General features: G+C 37.9%; 2 protein-coding genes and 1 long non-coding RNA gene across 9 annotated transcripts in view; 2 read left to right on the forward strand and 1 right to left on the reverse strand.

The window, feature by feature from the left end:
- Nucleotides 1–27,492, forward strand: part of LOC309640418 (uncharacterized protein) — a 340,945-nt gene that overhangs the window by 116,866 nt on the left and 196,587 nt on the right. The window lies entirely within an intron of this gene.
- Nucleotides 1–27,492, reverse strand: part of SYT1 (synaptotagmin 1) — a 427,179-nt gene that overhangs the window by 111,055 nt on the left and 288,632 nt on the right. For both annotated transcript variants that reach the window (XM_082419035.1, XM_082419034.1), the window contains exons 6-7: nucleotides 26,351–26,518; nucleotides 22,385–22,552 (exon numbers count right to left, since the gene is read on the reverse strand). In XM_082419035.1, the coding sequence (XP_082275161.1) occupies nucleotides 22,385–22,552; nucleotides 26,351–26,518 (336 nt within the window). The remainder of the gene's footprint in view (nucleotides 1–22,384; nucleotides 22,553–26,350; nucleotides 26,519–27,492) is intronic.
- LOC309640460 lies at nucleotides 1,875–18,951 on the forward strand. The gene is made up of 2 exons (XR_014252243.1): nucleotides 1,875–3,401; nucleotides 3,443–18,951. It is a non-coding gene; the product is annotated as an uncharacterized lncRNA (long non-coding RNA).

The raw sequence follows: 27,492 nt of genomic DNA on the forward strand, positions 1-27,492 counted from the left end.
AAGTTTTAGCCACAGTAATCAGAGAAGAAAAAGAAATAAAAGGAATCCAAATTGGAAAAGAAGTAAACTGTCACTGTTTGCAGATGACATGATACTATAAATAGAGAATCCTAAAGATGCCACCAGAAAACTACTAGAGCTAATCAATGAATTTGGTAAAGTTGCAGATGCAAAATTAATGCACAGACATCTCTTGCATTCCTATACACCAATGAAGAAAAATCTGAAAGAGAAATTAAGCAAACACTCCCATTTACCACTGCAATGAAAAGAATAAAATACCTAGGAATAAACCTACCTAAGGAGACAAAAGGCCTGTATGCACAAAACTGTAAGTCACTGATGAAAGAAATTAAAGATGATACAAACAGATGGAGAGAGATACCATGTTCTTGGATTGGAAGAATCAACATTGTGAAAATGACTATACTACCCAAAGCAATCTACAGATTCAATGCAATCCCTATCAAACTACCAATGATATTTTTCACAGAACTAGAACAAAAAATTTCACAATTTGTATGGAAACACAAAAGACCCCGAATAGCCAAAGCAATCTTGAGAAGGAAAAACGGAGCTGGAGGAATCAGGCTCCCTGACTTCAGACTAAACTACAAAGCACAGTAATCAAGACAGTATGGTACTGGCACAAAAACAGAAATATAGATCAATGGAACAGGATAGAAAGCCCAGAGATAAACTCATGCTCGTATGGTCACCTTATACTTGATAAAGGAGGCAAGAATATAAAGTGGAGAAAAGGCAGCCTCTTCAATAAGTGGTGCTAGGAAAACTGGACAGCTACATGTAAAAGAATGAAATTAGAACGCTTCCTAACACCATACACAAAAATAAACTCAAGATGGATTAAAGACCTAAATGTAAGGCCAGACACTATAAAACTCTTAGGCATAACTCTTAGAAATAAAAACAAAAATAAGCAAATGGGACCTAATGAAACTTAAAAGCTTTTGCACAGCAAAGGAAACCATAAACAAGGTGAAAAGACAACCCTCAGAATAGGAGAAAATATTTGCAAACGAAGCAACTGACAAAGGATTAATCTCCAAAATATAGAAGCAGCTCATGCAGCTCAATATCAAAAAAACAACCAACCTAGTCCAAAATGGGCAGAAGACCTAAATAGACATTTCTCCAAAGAAGATACACAGATTGCCAACAAACACATGAAAGGATGCTCAACATCACTAATCATTAGAGAAATGCAAATCAAAACTACAGTGAGGTATCACCTCACACTGGTCAGAATGGCCATCATCAAAAAATCTACAAACAATAAATGCTGGAGAGGGTGTGGAGAAAAGGGCACCCTCTTGCACTGTTGGTGGGAATGTAAATTGATACAGCCACTATGGAGAACAGTATGGAGGTTCCTTAAAAAACTAAAAATAGAACTACCATATGACCCAGCAATCCCACTACTGGGCATATACCCTGAGAAAACCATAATTCAAAAAGAGTCACGTACCACAATGTTCATTGCAGCACTGTTTACAATAGGCAGGACATGGAAGCAACCTAAGTGTCCATCGACAGATGAATGGATAAAGAAGATGTGGCATATATATACAATGGAATATTACTCAGCCATAAAAAGAAATGAAATTGAGTTATTTGTAGTGAGGTGGATGGACCCAGAGACTGTCATACAGAGTGAAGTAAGTCAGAAAGAGAAAAACAAATACCGTATGCTAACACATATGTATGGAATTAAAAAAAAAAAAAAAAGGTTCTGAAGAACCTAGGGGCAAGATGGTAATAAAGACGCAGACCTACTAGAGAATGGACTTGAGGACACGGGGAGTGGGGAAGGGTAAGCTGGGACAAAGTGAGAGAGTGGCATGGACATATATACACTACCAAATGTAAAATAGATAGCTATCAGGAAGCAGCCGCACAGCACAAGGAGATCAGCTCTGTGCTTTGTGACCACCTAGAGGGGTGGGCTAGGGAGGGTGGGAGGGAGATGCAACAGGGAGGGGATATGGGGATATATGTATATACATAGCTGATTCACTTTGTTATATAGCAGAAACTAACACACCATTGTAAAGCAATTATACTCCAATAAAGATGTTAAAAAAAAAAAAGGCTAAAATTAACTGTCTACAAATGGCAAGAAAATCTTGGTCCCATTTTGTTGGGCTACCCTTAAAAAAAAATATGACACAATATGATTTAAGCTTTATGTATTTGTTCCCCTGTAACAATAAATATGGACTTTGTGTTTGAAAGAGGTAGTAAGGAATTTAAGTAACACAATTATTGTGTAAGTTATAATAGCCCAAAATTGTAGAAGGAGAAAAAAGAGAAAGGAAGCTAGTGTTCATTGCATGCTTACTGGTTCTGGGTGTTTTGACATGTAGCACCTTATTATAGTAGTCTGTGATGAGGGTTTTTCTTGAGGTATAATTGTCATTGTGATAGAGTTTTGTATTCTCTATCTTAGACATAAGGAAATTAAAGCGCAGAGAGGTTAGCTGAATTCTCCAAGTTTGTACAGTCATGAATAGCAGAAGCAGTTTGAACCAAGGTCTACCTGACTAAGACCCTTCTTGATCCATGAGTCCTCCAGCTATATAAATCAGTATGGAAAGAGGGAAATCATAGGCCTCACACGAAATGGACAACCTTTCCTCTGTCTTCCGTGAACTGTAGGTTTCATGAAAATGGTTTTATATACATTTTGAATTACTCAAAGCTGGCATTAACAAATAGACCTGAAGTTGGCATTGAAAAGGCAAGCAAGGTCAACAAAGTAATATCTTTTTGGTATGAAGCTAGGTGCATAACAGTATTTATTTTCCTGTTCAGCACCCGATGGTTTGTTTTTCCGCATCTAACAAGAATGAGGACATATGCTTTTTTTTTTCCCTCTAGGCCATAACATGGTTTTTCCCCACCAAGAAGGTGTGCTACATCATACTCTGTCTGAAGCTGTGATTTAGAAAATGACATAGTAAATACTGGGAAGTCTCATTCCCTGAGCTTCTAGTAGGCCAGCCAGGAAGTCAAATCTCCTTAGCTGTCAGAAGCAGGCCAAAGGTCATGTAGAAATGAATTCATGGTTCAGTCTCCCTCAGTCTCAGGCTCCCCCTGTAAAGATACGTAAGTGGGATTCAGGTATTACAGCAGAATATCCAAAGGTTACTCGGTTTCATTGCAGTGGAGCAAACCTGCTAACCACCACAGTTTCTGGATGTGGCCAGGAGAAGGTTATGAAAATCTGATGGCTACTTAGAATAGAAGTTGGCTGGCATGAAAAATGCAAACGCTTGAAAATCCATGCTTCAAGGAAGCATTTTGAATCAATATGATTGTGTGATGGCATCTCAGTGGCACTGAAATTTTTTTTATAGTTTTTGCCGCATTAACCCAAGGTATGCGCAGTATAGTATAGTTTTTGCCGCATTAACCCAAGGTATGCGCAGTATAGTATAGTTTTTGCCGCATTAACCCAAGGTATAAGCCTTGATCTTTTTATTTTGCCCCATTCCTTTGTAGGGCATGGAAACATTCACCACAGAAACTTCTCTTTGCCAGTCAAGATTTTATTGCAGCCACACAACTTTTCATAGCCCCTTCCAGATTTCTCACTTTGCCAGTGACGAAAGACACGTACGATACTGCACATCTCAAACGCCACAGAAGCACGGCAGGGGCGCTCTCTCTTATCTTTAAATGTTAACCTATTTTCACCTTCCTATTTTCTAATTACTTAAGGGCAAATACTACATGCTTTTCTGGAATAATCTTGGTGAAAATTTCTGGGGCAAACTCATTTGGAAAAAAGGAAGAGAAAAACTCATCAGCTGAATACAAGTTAAAATGGAAGCCCATTCAGTATGTGGGTATTGCAGCTGGCAGGGGTCTTATAAGCAGAGAAGTGAATGAAGGAGGGTACATGTGGGTTTACCTGCATTTTCTTAAAACTCATTGTAGAGCACTTAAAAAAAAACAAAAACTTATGTGGAAACCAGAATATACTAGACTGAACTTTGAAAAAGTGGTCACTTGTTATATCAAATGTACGTGTGTGTGTATATTTACATTTATATATGTATGTTAAAAATTGGACCAAAAATACCATCTTAGCATCCTAAAATAATAATCTCATTTTCATAGATCCCCAAATTATCTTTTCCATATGCAAATATTTAAAAAACCTACAACACAAGCATATATATCTATGTATAAAATTTTATATTTTGCTTTTTCTGCCTAACATGTTAAAGCATTTTTCCATATAATTATGTCTAATGCCTAATATTCCATTAAGTGGTAGTATGATTAGCCATTTTCCTATTTTTGAGCACTAAGCCCATTTTAATGTGTGAAATTATAAGTTAAAGTTGGCTTCCATGAATATGAATTTCTATGTAGTTTAGATAGGATGGCCAGAGGCTCAGCTTGTTACTGCTTCTGTTTGCAAGAACTCTACAATGTGAAATCTCATCTCTGGACAGAATATTTTGCTGTATATAACTGTCATTAAAAATAGATTTTTAAGAAACTGGTACTTTTTTTTTTTTTTTTTTTTTTTTTACAATCTACCTGGTAGAAAAGTCAACACGATATAACTTTTGTTTTTATTGCGTTTGTGTAAGTTTCCACTGAAATTTTGCTGCCTGTGGGCACTTGCCCAAGAAAGTTAGCCAGGGGCTAATATAGGGAAAGCCACTCTGCTAAATCAACTCTCCAAATCTATTACTGGAGTCAGAGCTTCAGGAATCAGTTTCTGCTATTTTTCACTGTCAAAAATTGACTACTTTGAAAGAGACTAAAAACCTAAGTACCGATACCATTGTTTGTCAAAGTAATTGTAGAGGGTATGTCCTACTGTGATAGGTCTTATGAAAATGCAGGCAGAGATTAGAAGTTAAAAAAAAAAAAAGAGAAAGTACATGTAAGCCTTGGTTTAGATTGATACTACAGCTCTTTTTCTTTCATGGTTTTGCTTTTTAAACAACTTCTTTGATGAATCACCAGACTGGTAGATCCCATGAGAGATCGCCTTGTCTGTCCTCTTACCTTCCTTGAAGCAGGACTATAAATCCATGCCCCAATGCTTATTTTTTAAAAACTCTCCAGAGAGGTAGGCTCTTTGAGGTAGCTGTTTCAACACTGCACACTGCCAGGAGGGGTGTCTTTGGTTTCCATGCCACATTTAAACGCCTTTTTATTTAGGCTTTAGTCGCTTCAGAAGGTCATTCTAAGCTGCCTCAAATGGATATCTTACCCTCAATTAATGGACATTGATTATTCAGTTCTCTCAGAGAAAGATTGTGGTTCTTCTATTTTAAGAGCCCAAAACAGATAGGCAACTTCCATAGATGCCACAGCCCTGAGACATGAGGGGAGAGAGAATTTGGTTTGGAAGCACAGGGCTGGTTCCCAGTAGTCTCTAGAGCACATGAAAGCATCACACAAATGTAAAGCAATATTACTAATATTTACTGTTAAACTCATAAAAACAGATAGATGATAAGTCTAAGATTTACACTATTTAATCTACATTTTGGGGAGACAAATATGAACTAATAAAAGCTGAAATATATGGGACACAAAAGATAATCCAGAGACTTCCCTGGTGGTGCAGTGGTTAAGAATCCGCCTGCCGATGCAGGGGATACGGGTTCGAGCCCTGGTCTGGGAAGATCCTGCATGCCACCGAGCAACTAAGCCCGTGCGCCACAACTACTGAGCCTGCGCTCTAGAGCCCACACGCCTAGGGCCCATGCTCTGCAACAAGAGGAGCCACCGCCATGAGAAGCCCGCGCAACGCAAGGAAGAGTAGACCTGCTCGCCGCAACTAGAGAAAGCCCGTGCCAGCAATGAAGACCCAATGCAGCCAAAAAAAAAATAATAATAATAAATTTATTAAAAAAAAAGATAATCCAAACAGATGCAGCATTTTTAAAAGTAGGAAAATAATCCCAGACTTAATAGGAAGAATAAAGCATAGAAGATGTTAACTAGCAGTTTCCATTCAGGGATATATTAATGCTTAATTTTCACAGTCCGAGAATATGTTTGAATAACTGATGCTTGAAACTCTTTGGGAGATTTTAGCTTACCGCGTACAAATCTTTGTTTAGGTGTGCCAGAACTTGCATTTGGGAAATGAACCATTTCCATTCTTGGTACTGAGCCCAAGTGCATATGATTTTATGTGGAAAGGAGGCACCCAGAAGCATTTTCTTAGAGAACATTGGCGGGCAAGTATGCTGAGAATGGGAAGGGCAGTGGGCAATGGCAGGTCACCACATCAACGCCCAGAGAGAAATAATCCACTACACCCTCCCTGTTGGGCTCCCATCCTTTCTTTCTGTCTTCTGTCCTGACACTCTTAATGGCTGGGCAGTGGCTTCCTGCTTCATGTACAGGAGATCACACAATGTATCAAGCATTATCTTCCTGTAGAAATGACACCTGCTGAGCTGGTGTTTGCTCCCAGTTACTTAAGTTCTAGCCCAGGGCACTGAATTCATCATGTGCTGAACACAAGGATCTGAAAGGGGGTTTGATCCTTGTGATTGTGTACTGGGTTCTTCCATGAAATCATCCGCTGGTGACTTGTATAGTAGTACATCCTGGTAAATACTTATCTCGGACTCAAACCAGAGGCCCCAAACAGCAGCTCTGGCCTAAATCAACCTTGTTAAAATGCAGCTGTCTCATCTCTTTTCTCTCTTGAGGTTCAGCACTGTTGGATATGAAGTCACAGTCACTGGGATAAACAATTTTCTTTCCTCCAGCACACCAAAAAAGGAAGAAAAAGAATTCAAACTGCATGTATGCTATTTAAATAGGCACCCTTCTGATCCTGATTACTACTTCAGGAAAACCCCTACCCATTTTTTAAAGGTCACCACTGTCACATGCTACATTTCTTTCCTAAGTGAATTACCAGGTCCCTTTATACGTGGCTTGAACCATTCCTAACTCTCAACCCCAGGAATTTGACGTGGAGTCCCTGTTCCACTTTGGAATTTAAAAATAGAATAAATAGTAATTAACATGGACTTTATGGCAAACCATTTAAACGTCTGGTCATTACTTCCTAGTTATGTGATTTCAGACAAGTTTCTTAGCCTCCGTGAGTCTTGGTTTCCTCATTTGCACATTTAGCGTAATATGTATAGCACAAGTCTGTGAGATTTAATTGAGCTAATGTGTTTAATTATTTCATATTTAAATTAAATATGTAAATTGTTTTACCTCCCAAGGGAATGGATCAGCAATTAGAATTACAAAGTTAGGAAATTTTTGGAGAGAGACCATAAACCAGCAGGTGGAAGAGGCTGGGTTTGTGGGGTGGTGGTGAGAATCAAGGTCTCTAGAAATCCCCCGATAGAGATGATTTCCTGGTGCAGGAAACCAGGTCTGGCACCAACTGATACGAGGTTTTGGAAGTCATGATTGACAATGACAGCAGCCACTGCTCATTTAATAAAGGCTAGTTATCCTGCTAAAATTCAGACCTAACATAAAAGGTGTTTAAAAATTTGGCTAAGGTATATGTGAAATTAATTCATATAAAGATGACATAAATTTCCAGGCAGGAATGCTATGATTTTATTCTCAAAATATTAACTATTTGGATTTGAAGAAAGGCTAAATTGGAAACTTAGGATGACAGGCACTTAGTAATCATCTGGTTTTGTGAGAGGTAGCTCATGCATTTTCTTTCCCTCTTATTCTTTCTCTTATAAGAAATAGAGTTTTGAAGTGGCAATCTAGCAGGATGGTCAGTGCCATGTTTCAAATTGTAGTACCTCATAAAGGAATCAGCCCTTTTTGGCAGATTCATTGCTCTTTAAAAATTATTTCGGAGTGACAAAAATATTGAGAAATTCTACAGAGCTCAAAATCTTCTGTATCGGGTGCTAATAAGGAGCTTCTCTTGCTTTGTGATACACAGTGGCTTAGAAAACTCTAAGCAGATAAAGATACTTTGTTTTACAAAGAACTTTCTCTTAGATTCAAGTATACCTTATTAAACACTGTCTGGAGAAGATGAAAATGGTTCACTGATCTTTGGTGTCTTAGGGATAGTTACAAGGTAGATGTCCAACTCCAAGTTCACCATCATACCTGGTATCAGGAAAGGTGATGAAAGAGATGGAAGCAATTACTTCCTCCTGCCGGGAACTTGAGATAGGATGGAATGAAACAGATGGGAAGATGGGGAATAGAGAGACTTGGAAACAGAAACATGTGAATCCTATGTGGATCTGTCACAGATGGATCTATGTCATAGAAAGATTGACCCAGAAAGCTGGGGGACAGCTAAGAGGGTTGGGAATTGGGATTGGTGTTGAACTGAGGCAAGCTGTTGCAGCCCTCTTTGCACAGTAGGGTGGTGGCCTTAGAGTTGAGAGCATAAGAGTAAGAGAAACAAAGTACAGAGTGTGCGCAGAGCGGGTGTGTGTTTGCAGACTGAAACGTCATCCCTAATGCAGGCCTTGTAACCTCTTTTTCAGTTAGAGGCAGTCCCACGTGATGGGTGAAGTGTGTCTGGAGTCGGACCATGTGTGGAACCCAGGCCTCCCATTAGCCGCATGGCCTCATGCTATTCAGTTTCTCTGAGTTTCAGCTTCTTTGTCTCTCCGTTGGGGATACGGAGGGTACGTACCCCAGAGTGTCACTGTGAGGAATCAATGAGCTGACACACCTAACACGGCGTCTGCCCCCCACACAAGCTCAGTAGATGTGAGTTTAAATGCAGTTAGGCTAAGTTTGTGCTCTACCTGGTTTTTCTAGCTAACAGAGCTTTGAAAATACTGTCTACCAAAAAGAAAAAGATAATTTCCCCTAAAATTAGGCAATCCTACTGTGACACTCAGGTTTCATAGCCTTGATGTAATTTTCAAATGTGGCCTCAATATAAACAAAGCATCAGCATGATGGTACTTGGAAAGCCAATGACCTCAAGAAGCAGCACACGTCTGTCCTCAAATTCTAAGTTAAACATTGATGGTAATTTTTTTAATCTGGCAAGCATTTCAAAGGCTGCTGTCTACATTCTCTCTTTATGACTTAGGCTATCCAAAAATATGTTCAAAAATCAAAACACAAAACTTCCAGACTCTTGACCTATTTGAATATTCTAATCTCACTCTATTTCTGCTTTCTGACACCGAGATACAATTAAGAACAGACAATTCCTGACACCTATGCTGGTTCCTAAAAGACAGTTCCCTTCTGCTCTCTTTAAACACTAGCAGAAGGAGAAAATTCAGGGAAGCACCTTGTCGGAATATTGATTTATACATGCAGAAGTAACACCTTAAACTGAAGGAGCGGTTGGTTCACGTTTGCTAGATAACCTCTCACCACATTCCAGAGTGTTTGCAGCTTAGAGAATGAGGAGACGTGACTAGAAGTATTTTTAAAACAAAAAAAATTTCTTTTCCCTTCTAATAGAATCGTCTGTAGGGCCTCACATTTCACTCACAAATCCTCATCTCTACACTCCAGCGTTATCTGAAGTCCAGAAAATTGTTCTTGTATATAAACTAATTATGTTCCACCCGAAAACAAAAATACTGACTTAGAAGGTACTTTCAGAAGGGATGTTGAAAGGAGGGGCTCATTTTAGGATGAAGGGCATTACCTCTAAGAGCTGTTCTCTAAGCTGTTCTCTAATTACTGTTCGCTAAGCGTTTTGGATGGTTTGCCCAAGGCTGGATTCGCTGTGCTCTGGGTCCTTCTGCCCGGTGCTCTCCTGTGTTTTCCAGGCTGGACTTCCGCCAGCTCCTGGAGGCCAGGTGAGGCACCGTGCGCACCCTGACATACATGCCTGCTTCACAGTCTTGCCGTGTTCCATCAGGGAGAAAATAACTGCACGTTATTAGCAACTTGGGGGACATTTCAAAGGGAGCAGAAAAGCAATCGAAATGGTTTATTTGTTCCCTGAGTTCTCCTGAAGAGATAAAAAGAGAGAAGAGAAGGAGATAAGGCTGGCAGGGGACGCCAAGTGCCAGAAGTTTTGTTTGCAGTAGACTGACAGAAACCTCCCATCAGTCTTCCCAAAAGCTTAGGTGCCATTCCTCTTTGTCTTCAGGCACTTGAAATCTGGAAAGAGTGGACAGGAGTGAGTGAAAGAGATACTGAGACTGTCAGTGGCGCTACAGTGAGAGGAAAAATACTCCTGAAACTGCTAAATGGTACTGGAAACAATGAATCTCCCCCCAGCTCCACCCCCATAGAGCAAGTGATTTTCTACTCAATGTATCTGTTTACTTTAGGAATTCATTTGGCAGCAGACAGACCTGGGTTAGAAAAATAACTTTTTAAAGGCCACATACTGTAGAATTACGTTGATAGGCAGTGTCTAGAATAGGCATCCATGGAGACAGAAAGTAGATGAATAGTGGCCTGGGGATGAGGGCTGGGAATGGGAGTGATTGCAAATGGGCACAAGGTTTCTTTTTGGGGCGATGGAAATGTTCTATAATTAGGTTGTTCTGACAGTTGCACAACTGTATGAATTTTCTAAAAATCATTGGGAAAAAACCAAGAAAAATAAATTTCAAACATGTAAGTACATATCGTTCTACATTTTTCAACAGCATTTTACATATAAGGAAATGAGGCTCAGAGAGTTGATGGGATGTGGAGCCCGAGTTCTGTCCTCATTTGATCCCTGCCACACGTTCTCCTAAGAGTTAACTACTGGGATGTGCAAAAGTAGTAAATACTTGCCTTACTTACAAGGAACTTATACTCCTGTAGACAACAAAACAGGTAAACACGGCATCTTTTTACGTAACAGTACAATGTGGCTTGGCACTGACACTTAGAAAACAGGGATGTGTGTAATGAGGTGCCAGTCGTACAGTACGGCGGAGACAATACGCTGTGGGTTAAAGATCAAGGTGATACTGAGCATTATCAGGGCACTTAGTGAGAATGAGGAGAAAAAAACTATTGAATCCCATTAGAGTAAGTATCACAGTGCATTCCTGTAGAGACACCAAGATGCATGTGGGACCTTTTGGGGGTAAAAAATGTTCTGCAACCTGATTGGAGTGGTGCTTATATTGGTGTATACAGTTGTGAAGACACATTGAACTGTACACTTCATATCTGCATTTTATTATTTGTCAAGTTCTACCTCAATTAAAAAAAGGCATGACGTTGCTAGTCAAGGCCCAGAAAAGAGCAAGGAAATGACTGGAGGAATCTCTGAGAATCTACCATAGGAAGACAGACTGCAAAAGGGAGGGGGTAGTTCTCATATTTAGAACATTGTTCTTGTGTCAGGACAAGCAACCCTAAAGCTTCTACCCTACGAGAGAGTAGACTAATAGAAAATGGCTTTGGAATCCGAGAAAGGGTGTCTGAATCCTGAGTTCTCACTGGCTAGCCACGTGGCCTGAGTCTGGGTTTCTTCATCTATCCAAGGGGTCTCAGCATTGACCTTACATCAAGAGGTGTGGTGGTGAAGAGTAGGATCTTGCAGACAAATGTTCTGATTTAAAGGGAGACTGGAATATTTTGAGGAAATATCCCTCAACTTTGGAAACAGTATTGGGAGAGGATTCCCAGCATACATCAGTTCTGTTTCAAATGGAGCCCCAGGTCAACCCAGAACATCATGCTTCCATGATGAGGGTTTCAGTGCCTGAAATAACACTTTTTTTAAAAACAGCTTTATTGAGATATACTTCACATACTAGAAAATTCACCTTCTTGAAGGATACAATTCAGTGGATTTTAGTAGATTCAGAGTTGTGTTAACCATCACCACTATCTAATTTTAGAATATTTTCATCAGCCCACAAAGAAACTCATACCCACTAGCTGTCCTTCCTCATCCCTCCTCCTCTACTGCCCCCCACCCCAACCTGCAACTCCCAGCCTTGGGCAACCATTAATCTGCTTTCTGTCTGTGTGGATTTGGCTGTTCTGGTTTATCCATGTTGTAGCACGTATCAGTGCTACATTCTTTTTTATGGCTGAATAATATTCTGTTGTATGACTATAGCATGTTTTGTCTAATTATGCATCAGTTGATGGAAATTTGAATTCTTTCCACTTTTTGGCCATTGTGAAAAATACTGCGACGAACATTCTTCTACAATTTTTTTGTGTGGAAATGTGTCTCCACTTTGGGGGGCGAGTATAAACCTAGGAGTAGAATTGCTAGGTCATATGAATCCTCTCTATTGAACATTTTGAGAAACTGTTAAACTGTTTTCCAAAGTGGCTGCACCCTTCAGAGCTGTGTGAGGGTTTCAATTTTGCCACATCTTCACCAATACTTGTTACTGACAGTCTGTTTGATTTAGTAGGGCCTGGACTTTAAATTCTTTTTTGTGGTGTCAGAGCATAGAGAAGTGCGTGGTCATTGGGGCCACATGGTGTTGGTGCCACCTTCCACTCATGCGTGCTAAGCCTTACCCTGGATTGGCCTTGTGACCTCTTCTCCATGTCTTCACCCACAGACTGTCTTTATCCACATTTTCTCACACATGGGGGCTAAACTCAGATATCCTGTCTTTCATCAGAACAGCATGCTAATGTCCTCTGAGCCCTAAGGCTGTCTCAGTCTCCTCACAAAAGAAAGTATACAAGTCTAGCGGTCAGAGCAGTGCTTTTTCAGCGGCAAGAAAATAAAGGCTCTGATCAGTGTTTTCCACAATAAGAAAACCTAGTATTTATTGAGAGTTTATTAGGCGCCAAGTATGGTTTAAGTGCTTTAAATGAATTATCTTCTGGAGTGTATCACAACTCATGGAGGTGGGTAATATTAATCCCATTTTACAGAAGGGTTAAGTAACAAGCCTAAGGACACCAATAGTAAGTGGAGTCATGGTTGGATACACATCAGTTGAGTCCAGGCCCAGGGCTTTTATCTACTTGTGGTACTGTCTCTCATCATTAAATTATAATTGACTACGCTTAATGGGTCTGTTTATCTTCACTATTGTTTTTCTAGAAGCTAGTACAGTCCCTGACTCACAAAAGAGGCCTAATAAATATATGTTGAATAAATGAAAGAATGAAGGAATAAAAGTAATTTGCAGTATTGAAGGCCTCTTGTTCACAATTGGAAAGAACCTTAGCCACGTGTAAAACAAGTAGGTTTGCATGTGTGTATGCATGCTCTCTCTCTTTCATCCTTTAATTATTTAAGTTCTTGTTTATCAGCAAGTCCTCATTCTTCTCCCTTATTCTTTAGTACAAATAGTACAGATGAATTGCTGACATTTCATCTAATTGCAGGGTGACAGATTGTAATGGATTAAAGATTTCACAATACAAACATTTGGCCTGCTCAAAGCGAGGCAGGAGTAAAGCGGAAGGTGAAAACATTTTATTTGAAGAAGTCACAAACAAGATAATAAAAAAAATTGTTCCAAAGCATATGATGAGCCACCAGAAAAGATGACATTGTAAAAGACCCAAATGTGTGGAATTGGAGGACAGGACAGAACGAGACATTCTCCTGCATTGATGACATTGCTTCCCACTCAAAATCCTCTTTGCTATTTCAATAATAAAACAACCAGATACAGGCAAGATTGCGCTTGTCTATATCATTTTTCTCTTCTTTTGTTTTCTATTTGTTCCTATTTCAACTCCCACTCCTCACTTTACACTCCTCCAATCTATATTCATGAAATCCATGCTTCTAAACCACTTTGCTTTATTTAAAATTTGACTGAAAACTCTCACTCTTTATTCTTTAAATAAAAAAGAAAACTAACACCTACACTCGTTTCTATTGAAACAGATTTCCTTGGCACTACATGTATCCAGAACTTGTATCTCTTGATGATTTTTCCCATAGTGACCCATTTGAGAGACTATATAATGATGTTATTGCTCAAAACATTTTGGTCAGAGTCAGAATAGAAGTCTCACAAGAATGTCCACTTCATTGCTTGATCAAAATAACTAAAGCTATTTTACTCAGTTGGATCATCACCTGATAGGCCATACTTGGAAACAGCTTATGACCATTTCAATCAAACTTACCTTTTAAAGACAGGCCACAACTGAGGACAGAGAAGACTATTGTATACTGAGAAAGACTTTTGCAGAGAGGGGCTGGAATTCAAAATATGTACCATATAGGCAGTACATCTGGAATAACTGGGCATCCTTCAAAGATGACTTCCTTGAGGGTGGTATGACTCATGTATGTTCGTAAAAGAAAATTTTTATTTTATTTTAATTTGTCCAACCGATTCACTTGGAAATACTTATTTAAGCACTTTGGATGTTCCAGGCGCAGTGCCAGGCACTGGGGATAAGAAGATAAACAAGATTGGCAATATCCTTGGACTCACTGAGTGTTAATCAATTAAGTAGCAATATGGCAGAGTAGAGAGGGGAATGGGTTTGGGAGTCGGACCTAGGTCTAAATCTTTATTCTGGTGCTTATCTTCTGGGTGCACTGGGCCAATTGGGATTGGCCAATCCCGAACAGGGATATGAAGAATGACCCCATAGGACTGCACCAAGGATTCCCTGAGATCATGTGAGAAAAGCACTTAGTAGAGTGCTTGGTATGGAGGTGGGGCTGGCTTTCATATTCCAGCTCTTGTCCTTGGGAAGAACAAGTTTTACAAGCTTTATTTGGTGTCCTGAGTTTAGGTTGATCAGTCTGACATCGTAAGGGACAAACTGTCACTAAACTACTTCATTCAATCTTATTTCTCAGGATATCTGTTCAAGCTTTCACTCTACTTCTACCTGGGCCTGTCACTGGCGGTCTTAGCTCTGTCAGTTGGCTCTTGTTCACCTCTTAGCTTTTGGAAGGCATTCTTAGTTGCCTTCTGCCTATTCAAATTCTACTCAGTTTTAAAGACTAGCTCACTTTTTTCAACTCTTCCACGGACCCTCCCTGTCTGTACCTTTTCTTTGCGCCTAAAACATACGGTACCCTGTAATTTATACTTCAGATTTGGCTCTTTATGAAACTGCTTTTGTTAATTTTCATTATGAAATTTTGCTACTATTATTGACCGTTTCCCATATGTGAATCTTAATCTTCCATTCTATGCACTTTACAGTGGTAATTTCACAGATATTCAATATATGTTTTGAATAAATGAATGGGAATTTATATTCTATTTAATGCATTTTTTTATTGGAAAGCAAAATCCCTCTGCCTTCATTAGATTCATCAGCAATCATGAGTGAATAATAACATGTTTGTGTTAATGAGTACCTTTGAATTTTAGGGCTTTGTATCCTGGACAGGAATTCATGCTAAGTATTTATGAAATATTATGAAGAAGAAACAAAAATGCCATAGCTATTTACTGTTTTTTTTTCTTTTGCTGTGTTACATTTGCAGTGTATTATAATATTTGAGAGGGAAAATATATATGTAGATTTTAATCAGTTGAATGTTGTCAAAGAAAATTGACCAAATGTTGAAATTCCAAAATAAACAAGCCAAAGCTGAGGAAAAACTAATTTGTATCAGTTTGGTTTTGCTCTTTTTTTTTTGCATTTAAGTTGAGTTTATAGCTACACTTGGAGGCTAAAGAGACTGAGAGAGACTGTTTAAAGAAGATGGTATGGTGAAGTAGAAAGAGTGGTGAAGTAGAAAGACCGGTGTTTGAATTTTAGCTCTGGCATTGGTTGTGTGAACTTGGACAGACTACTTAGACTTTCCTGGGCTCAGGTTTGTTTTTCCCCTCATTTTGTAAAACAGATTTAATATGCCACTTTTGAAGAATGTTGTGAAGTTTTTTTGTGGGCACACAGTAGGTTCTCAGTAAATAGTAGCTTTTATTATTATTGGTGTTTATAACTTAAGTAGAGAAGTTAAGGTAAGCTTTTAATAAGATGAATTTTGGAGACGAGGGAGCTGGGCTGGAAATCCCAGCCTCTGGGCGATGACAGCTGTGAAGGGGAGGGAAACGCAGTAGGTTAAGGTATGATAATGGGGGAACCATGAAAGGTCGTCAAAGGGCATTTTGAAAATGTCCAGGGTCTCTCCCTCCACTTAATTCTTTAGAGTCTAAATTTATTTTTTTCTAGGGAATTCACAGTAAAAAAAAAAAAAAAAAAGGGCTAACTAAAGAATGTCGCTTGCTGTCTGGTTCTACAAGGATTGAGTCAGCTACTGGAGTTGCTGACCTTTAACATACCCTGAAAGGAGCTCAGGGTGGAGATCAGGAATGAGGCACTCTGTGCTCTGGGAAAACTGGCAGAACAAGGCTTTCAGATAGTTAGATATTTTCAGGAGAAAATCTTATGAACCCACATTTTCTTGCATCTTCCCATACTTTAAAGCACTAAAATCATTAACTGAGATATCTTTTCCTCACGGCTAGTAGCAACCTTCTATAAAGATGCGCGTTTGATTGCCAAACCCCTTTGCCAAGATCACATATATACTAACCTCCCCCCTTATGTTCTCCTGAGAGTTCCTTGGAGCTATCTGAGAGGCTGTCTCTGGGGCTGTAGTCCTCAGTTAAGTCCCCAATAAAACTGAAGCTCAAGTTCTCACGTTTTTATTTTAGCAGACAAATGATACCAAATTTTCATTTAGAATCTCAGTGAAGTGAGAATTTGTTTTCATCCATTTGTGCCTGAAAAGCCTTTTTAACTAGAAAGGCAATCAAATCACAGTCCTACACGCTAGAAGGATATTTCCAGTTATTTGTTCTTTCCTATGACGTTTTTAGAAACCACATCATGAAGCCAACAATACTTACTATGCATAGCAATACAGCTATAATTGGTGATTGAAATTCTGACCAAACTCAGATGCAAGTAAACCACAGCTATGGCCAAAGACATATGAAGAAATCAAATGCAACTCTACTTAGTTTAAAGGGAAACTATTATGTGGCACGTACCACAAAATGGACACATAGATACTCAGTACACTAAAATATATCATGGTCTTAATATAATAATATTGAATTGTTTTATATCTATTATATTATAGATCTGACTAGCAACAAATATTCTAGATACAATAAACTTAGATTTTGTTCATATTCTTGGACTTCTCCTTGGAACTGATTCTTTCCCATTTCCCTCTGGGTAAATTTCCATGTTGCCAGCAGAGACTCAAATCAGAGCTTTAACTAAATCTTAACTTTAAATTAAAGTTAAATTAAGCTGAGCCACAAGCTCTCCTGCATCATGGGAACAGGATAAAAAGGTTTATAGAGAGGAAAGAGATCCTGAATAAGCCTTTACCCCTCACCTCCCCCCAAAAAATTAGTGAGAGAAACTCATCATTTTCGTGACATCAACAAAAACAACTAGAATGATTTTGCTAAGCATCTATACTGCCTGCCTTTGATACAAAAAGACCGAAAAGACAAAAGAGTACTAAATCACTTTCATTGTTTGGTGCTAAGATATTTTACTGATGGTTTTTCAGAATACTTTAGACTTCATTTGTAAAATAAGAACACAATTACTATAACATGGACTTTAAAATGGAAGTTTTGAAGCATCTCTCATGTATAATAAGCAACTCTGCCCCATTCATTAATTCGAAAATATTTTTTTACACCTACTGTGTGCTTGCCTCTGTGATTAAACTTGGTTTCACAGTTGGGAACAATAGATACGCTGCCTACAGTCCAGTGGGGAAGACAGACAATGAACAAGTAAAAATAAGTATACCTTCCTGGAATGCTGTGGGTCAAAATGAGTGTCTTTGTTGCATTTCTCTAATGTGATAGTTTGTGAGTGACAAGGAAGAGTCTTACTGGCTTCCATATTAAAGTTCCTGCACTTAACCTTTTATAAGGATTTTGTTCAGGGCACTAATTTGTTGTGCGGAGATTCTTGGAGGGCGTGAGCTGCCATCTGACTGCTAAGTATACTTAGAAACGGCATCAGTTCTTTCATGATCCTTGGACAAAGGAGATGCCATAAGGAATAATGACTTGAACGCATTCCAAAGGAACATCAAGTAACTTATCATAAGCTTAAAAAAACTTTGGATTTTTGATTGAATAGGTATTCTCCAAATGCTTTTCTGTGAATTAAATGTTTTTCTAACTAAGCTTAAAAATGTGAAATTTTCTTGCAAAATTAATTTTCTATTAAGGCACTAAAGTAGTTTCTCTTCCCTTCTGCTTGGGTCCTAATTAAATTATGTCCCAACTTGTTTTAATTCAGCAATCAGTTTTTTTTCCATTTGTACTAGATTACAGAATCTCATTTAAAAATCACTCTTTAACGAATTCTACGCAAAGCAGAGGTGATGGACATTTTCTAATGGAGACAAAATAGTACTGGTCAAGTTATGAGACAGACTCCTTAAAAAAAAAGGGATCCAGTTGCATTCTGGTGGTATTTTATGCTATTTTTAAGGATTAAAAAGTAGTAGTGGAAGGCATAGGGATGAAAAATTAGGGACAAATGCTAAAATAAAAAGGGTCTAAATGCTTTGAAGATGTACTTGATGCTGGGGTACAGGACTGATACAGTTGCTGCAATGATCATAAATAAAATTCATTAAAAAAGAAAATGGAGTCATAGCTATTGATCATAACATTTGAAGTAATTAAGTGAAAATATTAAATGAATGGATTACTCCAAATGTCTGGAGGTTGGCTTCAGGTTTGACTTACGGATGACATAAATATTCTTGAATGATTAAAATGAAGAAAATCTTAAAAATTCACCAGGTAGCCTGAGGCTATACATGTTAGAAGCCTTTTGCGAATGGAAGAACTGTATATACTGATTATAAAGGATGATGTTTGAGGCCTTAACCTGAAAAGGGGGAAAATTAAGACAATGGTTTTATGCATAACCATCTCTCGGAACACATAGGACTTCTGTTTTAAAGAGACAAAAGGAAGAGAAAGGTTTAGCTGTCTTGCAAGGTCAGATTCCATCTTCATCTGTTAGGAGGTGGAAGGAGAGTGGGTCATCAGTCATGCAACATTAAAAAAAAAAAAAAAAAGGCAAGTGGACCTAAACTACTAGTAAGGGGACTTGGATCGCGTTAGTCATAAAAATGTCATCAAGTCAGAATGGAAACTTCAAGGTTTTCTCCAGGGGCTAGAATCTAACAATGGGATTTGTGTGCTTGTTGAAGCTCTTCTGGCCTAATTTCTCTCTTCAACACCACCTGTGTTTCAAACATGTGCTAGTAACTTTTAGATAAGGCTCCTTTCCAGTTTCTCCCCAATTGTTCGCATATTTAATTGCTCACTAAGATAACACATAATCCTTTAACTTACATAATTGCTTCATCATCTTATGACTTTTATATTTTTTAACTTTCAACAACAAAGCCTACCCCATGCTATCAAAACCCTGGGGTTGGATCCTAGTGGGCTGTATTTAACCTGTTTAAATCCAAGTCTCTCCTTGAACAGACTATTAATGACTAGCGGTTCAGTTTCTAGATTCCAAAGCTGCTTCTAGATTCCAAAGCTGGATTCCTTTTTCTCACTTTCTTTGGTATCTTTCACTCATTATGACATTAAAAGCAAGATTTAACACTTTAGAGGGAAGAAAACAAAAATCTTAAACAAAATTGCTCATGTAAAATGGAAAAAGAATTTTGTTTGAAACCGTGAGAACTAAAGTCAATCTAAGACTTCAGTTTATTCAAACAACTATAATTTTCTCTAGTTAATGAACAGTAGCATGAAAAGAGAGCACGTATCAGTGAGAAGTAATTCTTTAGACATAAAATGTAATTGGAATTTTATTTATTAGGAGAAACTCTATACCTGAATCTAGTCATCCAGAGATACTTTATAAGCTAGACATCTGTTTTATAAGGTTTCCTATATCATGATAAAAGGAAATAGTCACTCAACTGAAAACCAAAAATTATTGCCATGTAGATACCAAAGAGGAAAGGCTCCAGAGTTTAAAAGTACAGTTATAGAATTATTTCCCATTAAAAATCTCCAGAGACATTCAGTAAGTACAGTGGTGGTGAGGAAAAGAATAGAGCAATACACCTAGAGGAAAAAGAGTAGAACAAATAGGGAGATGAAAGCACAAGAAAGAAAGGACACAAAAAAGATTGGTCAAGAAGAAAGAATGGGAGATCTCTTGCTTGTTGAATATGTCAAATAGCAGGCTCCATGCTAGGTACTTTATACTCTATCCTATTTAATCTGTAAAATAAGATAATGTTAGACCACTTACTAGATTAAAAAAAAAATACTGAAGTTTAGAGAGCATAAGTGACTTGTCTAAGGTCTCTGAGCTAGTAAATGGATCTGTAGGGATTGAAACCCAGGAGTGTTTGATCTTAAAGGCAAGACTTCTACTAGAAATCAGTCTAGCTGGCAATAAGCAAGGCAAAAACTGGAGTGAGGGAGGAAAATGAGACAGCATTAAACTCCATGAAAGCAAGAGCTGTGTCTACCCTTTTCACATTTCTTTCTTTTTTTTTTTTTTTTTAACACCTGGCACAGTTCTAGGAATATAGCAGTACATAATAAACATTTGCATGGTGAATCATTTTGAATAAGTTGGATCACAAAAAAAATCTTTCATAGGGAGAGAAGATGAGGAGAAAGAAAGTTATGAAAGAGAGAAAACGGGCAAATCAAGGGGTGAGAATAAAAACGTGATTCTTTTTGGGCAGTCTACCTAAACTTGTAGCTTCTAGCGTCAAACCTGTCAGCTTAGTGTCAAGTATCAAACTCTGCCTGTATTCAAAGAATTTTTTAAAGAAGAAAATGGCTTGATGGATCACATTTCCTAACACAGACAAAAATATTTACCAACTTTTCAGAAGCCCAGGGGTGTAGTCTTGGAATCCCATACCACTTGATAGTGACCAGTTGGAAGGGAGGGACATGAGCCATGACCTCCGGACAGGTGAGCTTGTGAAGGACAAGTGGGTCCTATCTGGATACTCAACCAAGAAGCCAACCAATAATCAATTAACAAAAACCTATCAGTTAATAAATACTTGTTATGGTCCCACCCTACCCCCCAGCCACAAGGAACTTACAGAGTCAAATATGTCAATAAAATATAAAAATTCAATGAAACAGCTCACTACTTTGTTAAATGACTAGCAACATTGTGATTAAAGGATTAAATGTTTTTCACACGGATGTTGCATTTTAATATAGATATTGGTCTACTCATAGGGAAGAACTACTTAAAAAAGTTGTAAAACTTAAAAACTCCATATTATCCTTGGGTGGTTCTATCCACAGGGGTGGTAAATCTATTTCAATATCCAAGAATTTAATTTTGACTAAACTTTTTCCTTCCAAAGAAAAAGCAGAGCTTAACTCAAATAATTTTGACTTTTTTTTTTTTTTTTTTTTTTACAACCAAGTAATAACTTTAGAGCACTAATAAAATTCAGTTTCAGTATAGTAATAAATAAACCTGTTCTAAAACCTCACTTAATAATAATAATGGTCACAGAAAACCTTAGGTTGAAAGGATTCCCAGGTGATGCTCTTGACTGAGTTTCTCTGAAGGCTTGGGTTACTTTCTGATTTCCCTGGTGGCCCCAAAGTGACCACACCTTACAGAATCCAAGGCGTCTAGTGACCCTAAATGACAAAGGCTGTTGGCAATCACTTGGGTAATTATAAACCCATGTTAGGAACCAAAAAATGGTTGGAAAAGGAGTTGCTTTAGGAATTCAGAGAAGCTAAGAGTTGTTTGCTTTTCTGGTATTGGCCTGTTGAGACATTGGCTCAGAAAAGCGCTAGTGTCAGACTGGCATAGCATAATCAAATAGAATTGACTATTATGCAGTTTAAATGCACTAAGGATACTGAAATTCCCTTTTTTAAATCACAGAAAAATCCTGGGCTAACCTATTAAAACTGGGGCAAAACAATGTGAAGAATACTGTAAAAATGTGAGTCATTTAAACAGGGGATTTAATATCTGCCTTTGTGAATTTTATTTGATGTTTTACCCATTGTGCTCTGATATCTTTAGGAGAAACAATGAACTGTCTGTAATATGCAGCAATAATCAAGGAAAAAGTGCCATTTCATTTCTATTTAATAGCTGTATAATCTATGTAGAAAACATAAAATCTTTGTGGAAAAATACAAAGGATAAGATGACTTTTCCCTGTCCTTTTAAAGAAGCAGATGTGTGTGTGTGTGTGTGTGTGTGTATTTAATATTTTCTAGGCTTTTAGAAGTGGTGTGTGTCTGTCTGTCTGTCCCCCCAACCCCGGGGAATTATCTGTAGACCTTCACAAATCTTTGTTTTCTTTCAAATAAGACCCAGATCAGTGTACTTTTTTACGAGGTTATGCAATCCCCTGACACTATTTTGCCAGCTGTCAGCAGCTGGAGGGCCACATCACTCACGTCACCCCAGCACCTCTCAATAGGTTAGTATGAGAGTAGCAACTGGCAAGTACAGCTTGTCATATTAGAAATGCTAATGTTTTTCTTACCTCTTCCTTCTCTGCACTTTGCAGATCACGCCACTCCTCAGTTACGTGACCGAAATCCACTGTATTCATGGGGACTTTAAATTCCCCAATGATGTCATGCTTGGAGAAACGATCAAAATCATAGACAGCCATCACCAGCGTTTTGCCACCCAATTCCGAATACGGCACCTAAATAAAAAGATGCGGACAAAATATCTGGTCACAAAAAATGCTTAAAACATGTTACCTGTTTATAGTCTTTAATTTTAATATTTATGTTGGATAAACAGAACAGGGAGATACTTGTGCTTTCGGGTTTTTTTTCCCTTAAATTGAATCATTTAACTAACTGCTTGGGGCTTAAATTACTTGGGACAAAATGAGGACTTACCATAGTGATTCATCACTTTATCCCAAAGTTCTAGAAGCTGTTAGTATTATTAATAATAGCTCATACTATTAGTCATGCTAGAAACACTTCAAGATTAATATAAGAATAAACCAAGCCAATTCCATTTGACTATATAAATAAGTTTTTCTTGTAGAATATTTTGTTGTTAATTTTATGATAAGTTATACTGTCAGGGTGCAACTTACTCAGGGGTAGATAAGTTGTTTCAAAAGTTCTATTAACTCTTTCATTTAAAAAAATTTTTTTATTGGAGTATAGTTGATTTACAATGTTGTGTTAGTTTCAGGTGTACAGCAAAGTGAATAAGTTATACATATACATATGTCCACTCTTTTTTAAAAATAAATTTATTTGTTTTATTTTTGGCTGCATTGGGTCCTCGTTGCTGCGCACGGGCTTTCTTTTAGTTGTGGTGAGTAGGGGCTACTCTTCCTTGCGGTGTGTGGGCTTCTCATTGCGGTGGCTTCTCTTGTTGCGGAGCACGGGCTCTAGGTGCGCGGGCTTCAGTAGTTGTGGCACACGGGCTTAGTTGCTCTGCTGCACGTGGGATCTTCCCGGACCAGGACTCGAACCCATGTCCCCTGCATTGGCAGGCGGATTCTTAACCCCTGCGCCACCAGGAAAGCCCCCCACTCTGTCTTTAGATTCTTTTCCCATATAGGCCGTTACAGAGTATTGAGGAGAGTTCCCGCTCCTTCAGGCCATTCGGATGTCATAGTTTAATGGAGCAGTGATATGTGAACAGGCATGCTAGGAGTCTGCAAGGACTGGCATGAAATTCACAAGGTGCCTCACCTATTCCTTAAAATAATTTACTGATCGACAGGAGCTGACTAGAAAATTGCTGTTTTGAATATCAGAGATGCATTATAATCTAGATCTTGAAGTTCATTCTTAGGTATGGCACTGTTTAGGATGAGCAGTGGCAAAAGGCCAAGAACTGATGAATTCTCCAGCTGTTCAAATATAACTGGGACAGATGCTATGGGTTGGGATATTTATTAGTGACATTTTTAATATTCAGAGAAAGCAGGGCAATCCAAGTAAGCTACACTTCAGTAACTGGGAAGAAATGCCTAATTAAGAAGTTGTTTAGACTTGTATTGAAGGTTTGATCAATTTTCAGACACTTGCTATTATTTTATCAGTGTAAATAGTTGTGTTATGCTCCAGCAAACATTTCTCAATTAACTCTGTATATTAAGAAGGAAAGGAGAAGGAAGAATATTTGACTGCAATATATACAAGAAATTTTGGCTTTTCCAAAGAGTTTTTATGTTATATAATTTGTCATCTATTTGGAATCAGATTAAAATACTATGATTAAAAACTAGGCACAACACATTTTCCACTTTAGAATGAAAAAATAAGCCCTACCAAAGAGCCAATTTTGAAAGGAAGAAATAAGGAATTTTAGAGTAGGGATGAACTCTTGAAAGTTTCATCTTATTTCTGAAATCTCTCTAGATTTTTTTGGTGATTGTACTGAAATGGCATTAGTCAAAAACTTGAGCTTGAGGTCAGACAGGTCTGGACCTGGGTTCCCCCTTTTTCCAGCTGATGGCCCTGGGACAAGTAAATAAACCTCGGCTGTTTCATCCATCAAAAAGTGACGATAACAGTGTCTATTTCACAGGGGCTGGTTGAGGCCAAATGAATACATGTAAAGCATTTAGCACAGTGCTAGTACACAGTAGGCACTTAATAAATATTTACTGTTTGAATGATGAGTAGCTCTTTCAAATGGCAGTTTGTTGTGGACAAAAGAAGGAGCATTTCATTTGGGGCATGTCAAGTTCATGTTCAGTGGATTTGAACTCAATTTTAAAGCCAATCCTCTTTAAACTGTTTTGCTTCCATTCCTGTATCATACAGCCTATTGGCATTTAAGATGCATAATCTACAAGGCCTACAAGGAAAAATTAACTAGTTCTCTAGAAACGGTGGTATATTTCTCAAATCTATCAAAATATATTGTACTTTGGATTGATTTATGATGTGATCAACACTCCTGAAGTAAAATGGAACCTATTAAATTTTATAGGCAATTTCAAAATCTCAATGATTATAATTCTTGAAGTTATAGACAGTACTAAAAATTATTAGCAATACACTTTTTTAAAAGAAATAACATAGATAAAACAAAAACAAAGCCCCACAAGATTTCAGATAATTTAAGAATGTGCTGACTAAATTGTGGTTAGAAACTACTGACCTAAATTAAAATCAGTACATAGTCAAATAGAAGGATTGTAATTACCTTTTGCAATATTTTTTTGTTTTGTTTTCACTGTGTGTCCTGTGGTATATTGACCCTAATGATTAGTTCTTCATAAGCTGGTTTTTACTGCTACTCTACATTAACTATCTGGGTTTAGAAAAGTACAGATTTTAAACAGAGTTGCTGACAGTATATGAGGGATTTTTTTTTTTTTGTCTTAAAAACTCAAATATTAGAGTGAATAGAAAGATACCGTTCTTTTACAAAATTGGAAACAAGGTTCATGAGAATGACTCATGCCCTCAGTTTCATCCATTTATTTCATACCAGGATGTTTGCTAATGTCAGGTGCGTGCTATCGCGAAGGCTGACTGGTAGACAGGTGATTCTGAATCTGCCCCCTGGCATATTCACAGACATGTATTGTTTTAAGTAATGCATTTCAAAAAATTTCACGTTTTTTTTTTTTTTTTGTAAATTTATTTATTTACTTTTGGCTGAGTTGGGTCTTTGTTGCTATGCATGTGGGATCTTCCTGGACCAGGGCTTGAACCCGTGTCCCCTGCATTAGCAGGCAGATTCTTAACCACTGCGCCACCAGGGAAGTCCCTCACATGTTAAACATATCTACCAAAAGACTGTTTTTGTGCATGACTTCAGGATGAGAACTATATGCAGAGATGCCTGAGACCTGCCAAGCACCTTTTCCTGCTGGGTTATTATGTGGCCAGAATTCCTCTTTGTTACTGCTTGTTAATTGAGGTGTCTCAACAAGATGAAGAACACCAGGGAAGAGCCAAGAGTAAGGGAAAAATGCTAGAGATGAAAAAAAACAATAGGTTCATATGCTTTTTATTGGTGGGTTAAGCAGAATGTTTTAGAATACTCAAATTGCCCCTGTACACTAAAAATTTTGCAACAAGAGTAACACCTCATTGTACCATTTAAATAATGTTGCATAGCTTACTTTATTCTGTGGTCGTGATTTATTTTCAGGAACTTGGAAACCTGGAAAAAGTTTATAATTCTTTTGGCTTTATTTTAGAGAGGGGGAAACGTTCAGTTCCACAGCTTGAAGCTGAACTCACTTTTTAGATACGAATGATATCCTAGTTCTATCCCAGTCCATATTTTTTTTCTGAAATAGCTGAGCTGAATCCTATTTGGACCAAATTTTAATGCAATATAGAGTCCTCATTACATTGAAGGTAAGAATCTTAAATATTCTGAATAGAATCATTTGTGAGTCTCTGAACAAGTGGTCAAGTGGTCTCTATATGTGTCAGGATGAGATCAGTCTGTTATCTAGAACAACAGAGGACAAGTTCATTAGTAAGTACAAAAAAAAAATTACCTTGAAAGTAAATTGCTCGTTGAAGACAGGATTAAGGGTCTTTCGGTGGACTTTTGTCTCAAATTTCTTCTTTTTATCTGGCAGCAGAAACACCTTCACATAGGGATCAGATGTGCCCCCCATGTCTAAGGCGGGCAGCTCGGCAGCCTGGATGATTCCTACCAGCAGCTGAAATGAGAGGCAGGATACAGCAAACACTGGCATTGGTGGACATGTTGGAAAAGATTGATGTGTTCACACTGCTGCATATTGTGATTTTTTTTCCCTTTTGTTCTTTGCTTTTAATAAACTTTTATTCTCTTCTGAATCTGAACACAGAAGGCAAATGAAATGAGCTACATAGACTTCAGAAACCCAATTATGACAGATGCAGGCTCTAGGAAGCCTGGTTTTAAACACAAAAGAGGCTTTTAAAAGGTTGCTGATTACAGTTAAATATGGAATTCATATTTGCAAAAGGGTTGCAATCAAATAACTTTCCAGTTGCTAAAAGCCCTCGTGCATTATTTTTCTTTCCAGGGCATGATTTGTAAGTGGAAAGAAATTGTTAAACAATCACAAGCTTGTAATTATAAAGTAGGAAATTCTTATTTTGAACCGAAGCCTCAGAGCAGCTAAATAGAAATTTTCTTAGAATTTGGTGGCTTTTTGAGATAAAAATAAGATTTTCAAGTTTCTATCATATTTGACCTTTACCTGTGTGCTGGCTCCTTCTTGTTTTAACTTAGAGTAAAATGATTATTGTATATTAAATTCTGTGTTAAATATAGGACAGGGGTCAAAGAAATATAATTTTAGCTTCATATAAAGGGGAGATTACAGTTATTGTTTTTAATGCTAAGTGACTAAGTTTCTGATATTTTTCAAATACAGCAGAAATCTCTGCATTTCTTCACGTCTGGTTTTCTCAGTGATACATTCCTATCTCTTATTATGAATGCGGGTATTGGCTGGCACTGATAATGTTTTTGCAAAGGAAACAGAAGGTGTGAGCAGACTATTCTGATGCCCTGCCATCAGACATGCTGTGTCAACAGACTGGTTTAGATCCATATGGGAAACAAAAGTAGACTCCCTTATTGTTATTCAAGGTATGTACTCTTCAGAAAATGCAGTCACATCATAGCTGTTCACATCAGGGT

Source organism: Balaenoptera physalus (genome assembly GCF_965194825.1).
Source record: "Balaenoptera physalus genome assembly, chromosome: 13".
NCBI classification, from domain to species: domain Eukaryota; kingdom Metazoa; phylum Chordata; class Mammalia; order Artiodactyla; family Balaenopteridae; genus Balaenoptera; species Balaenoptera physalus.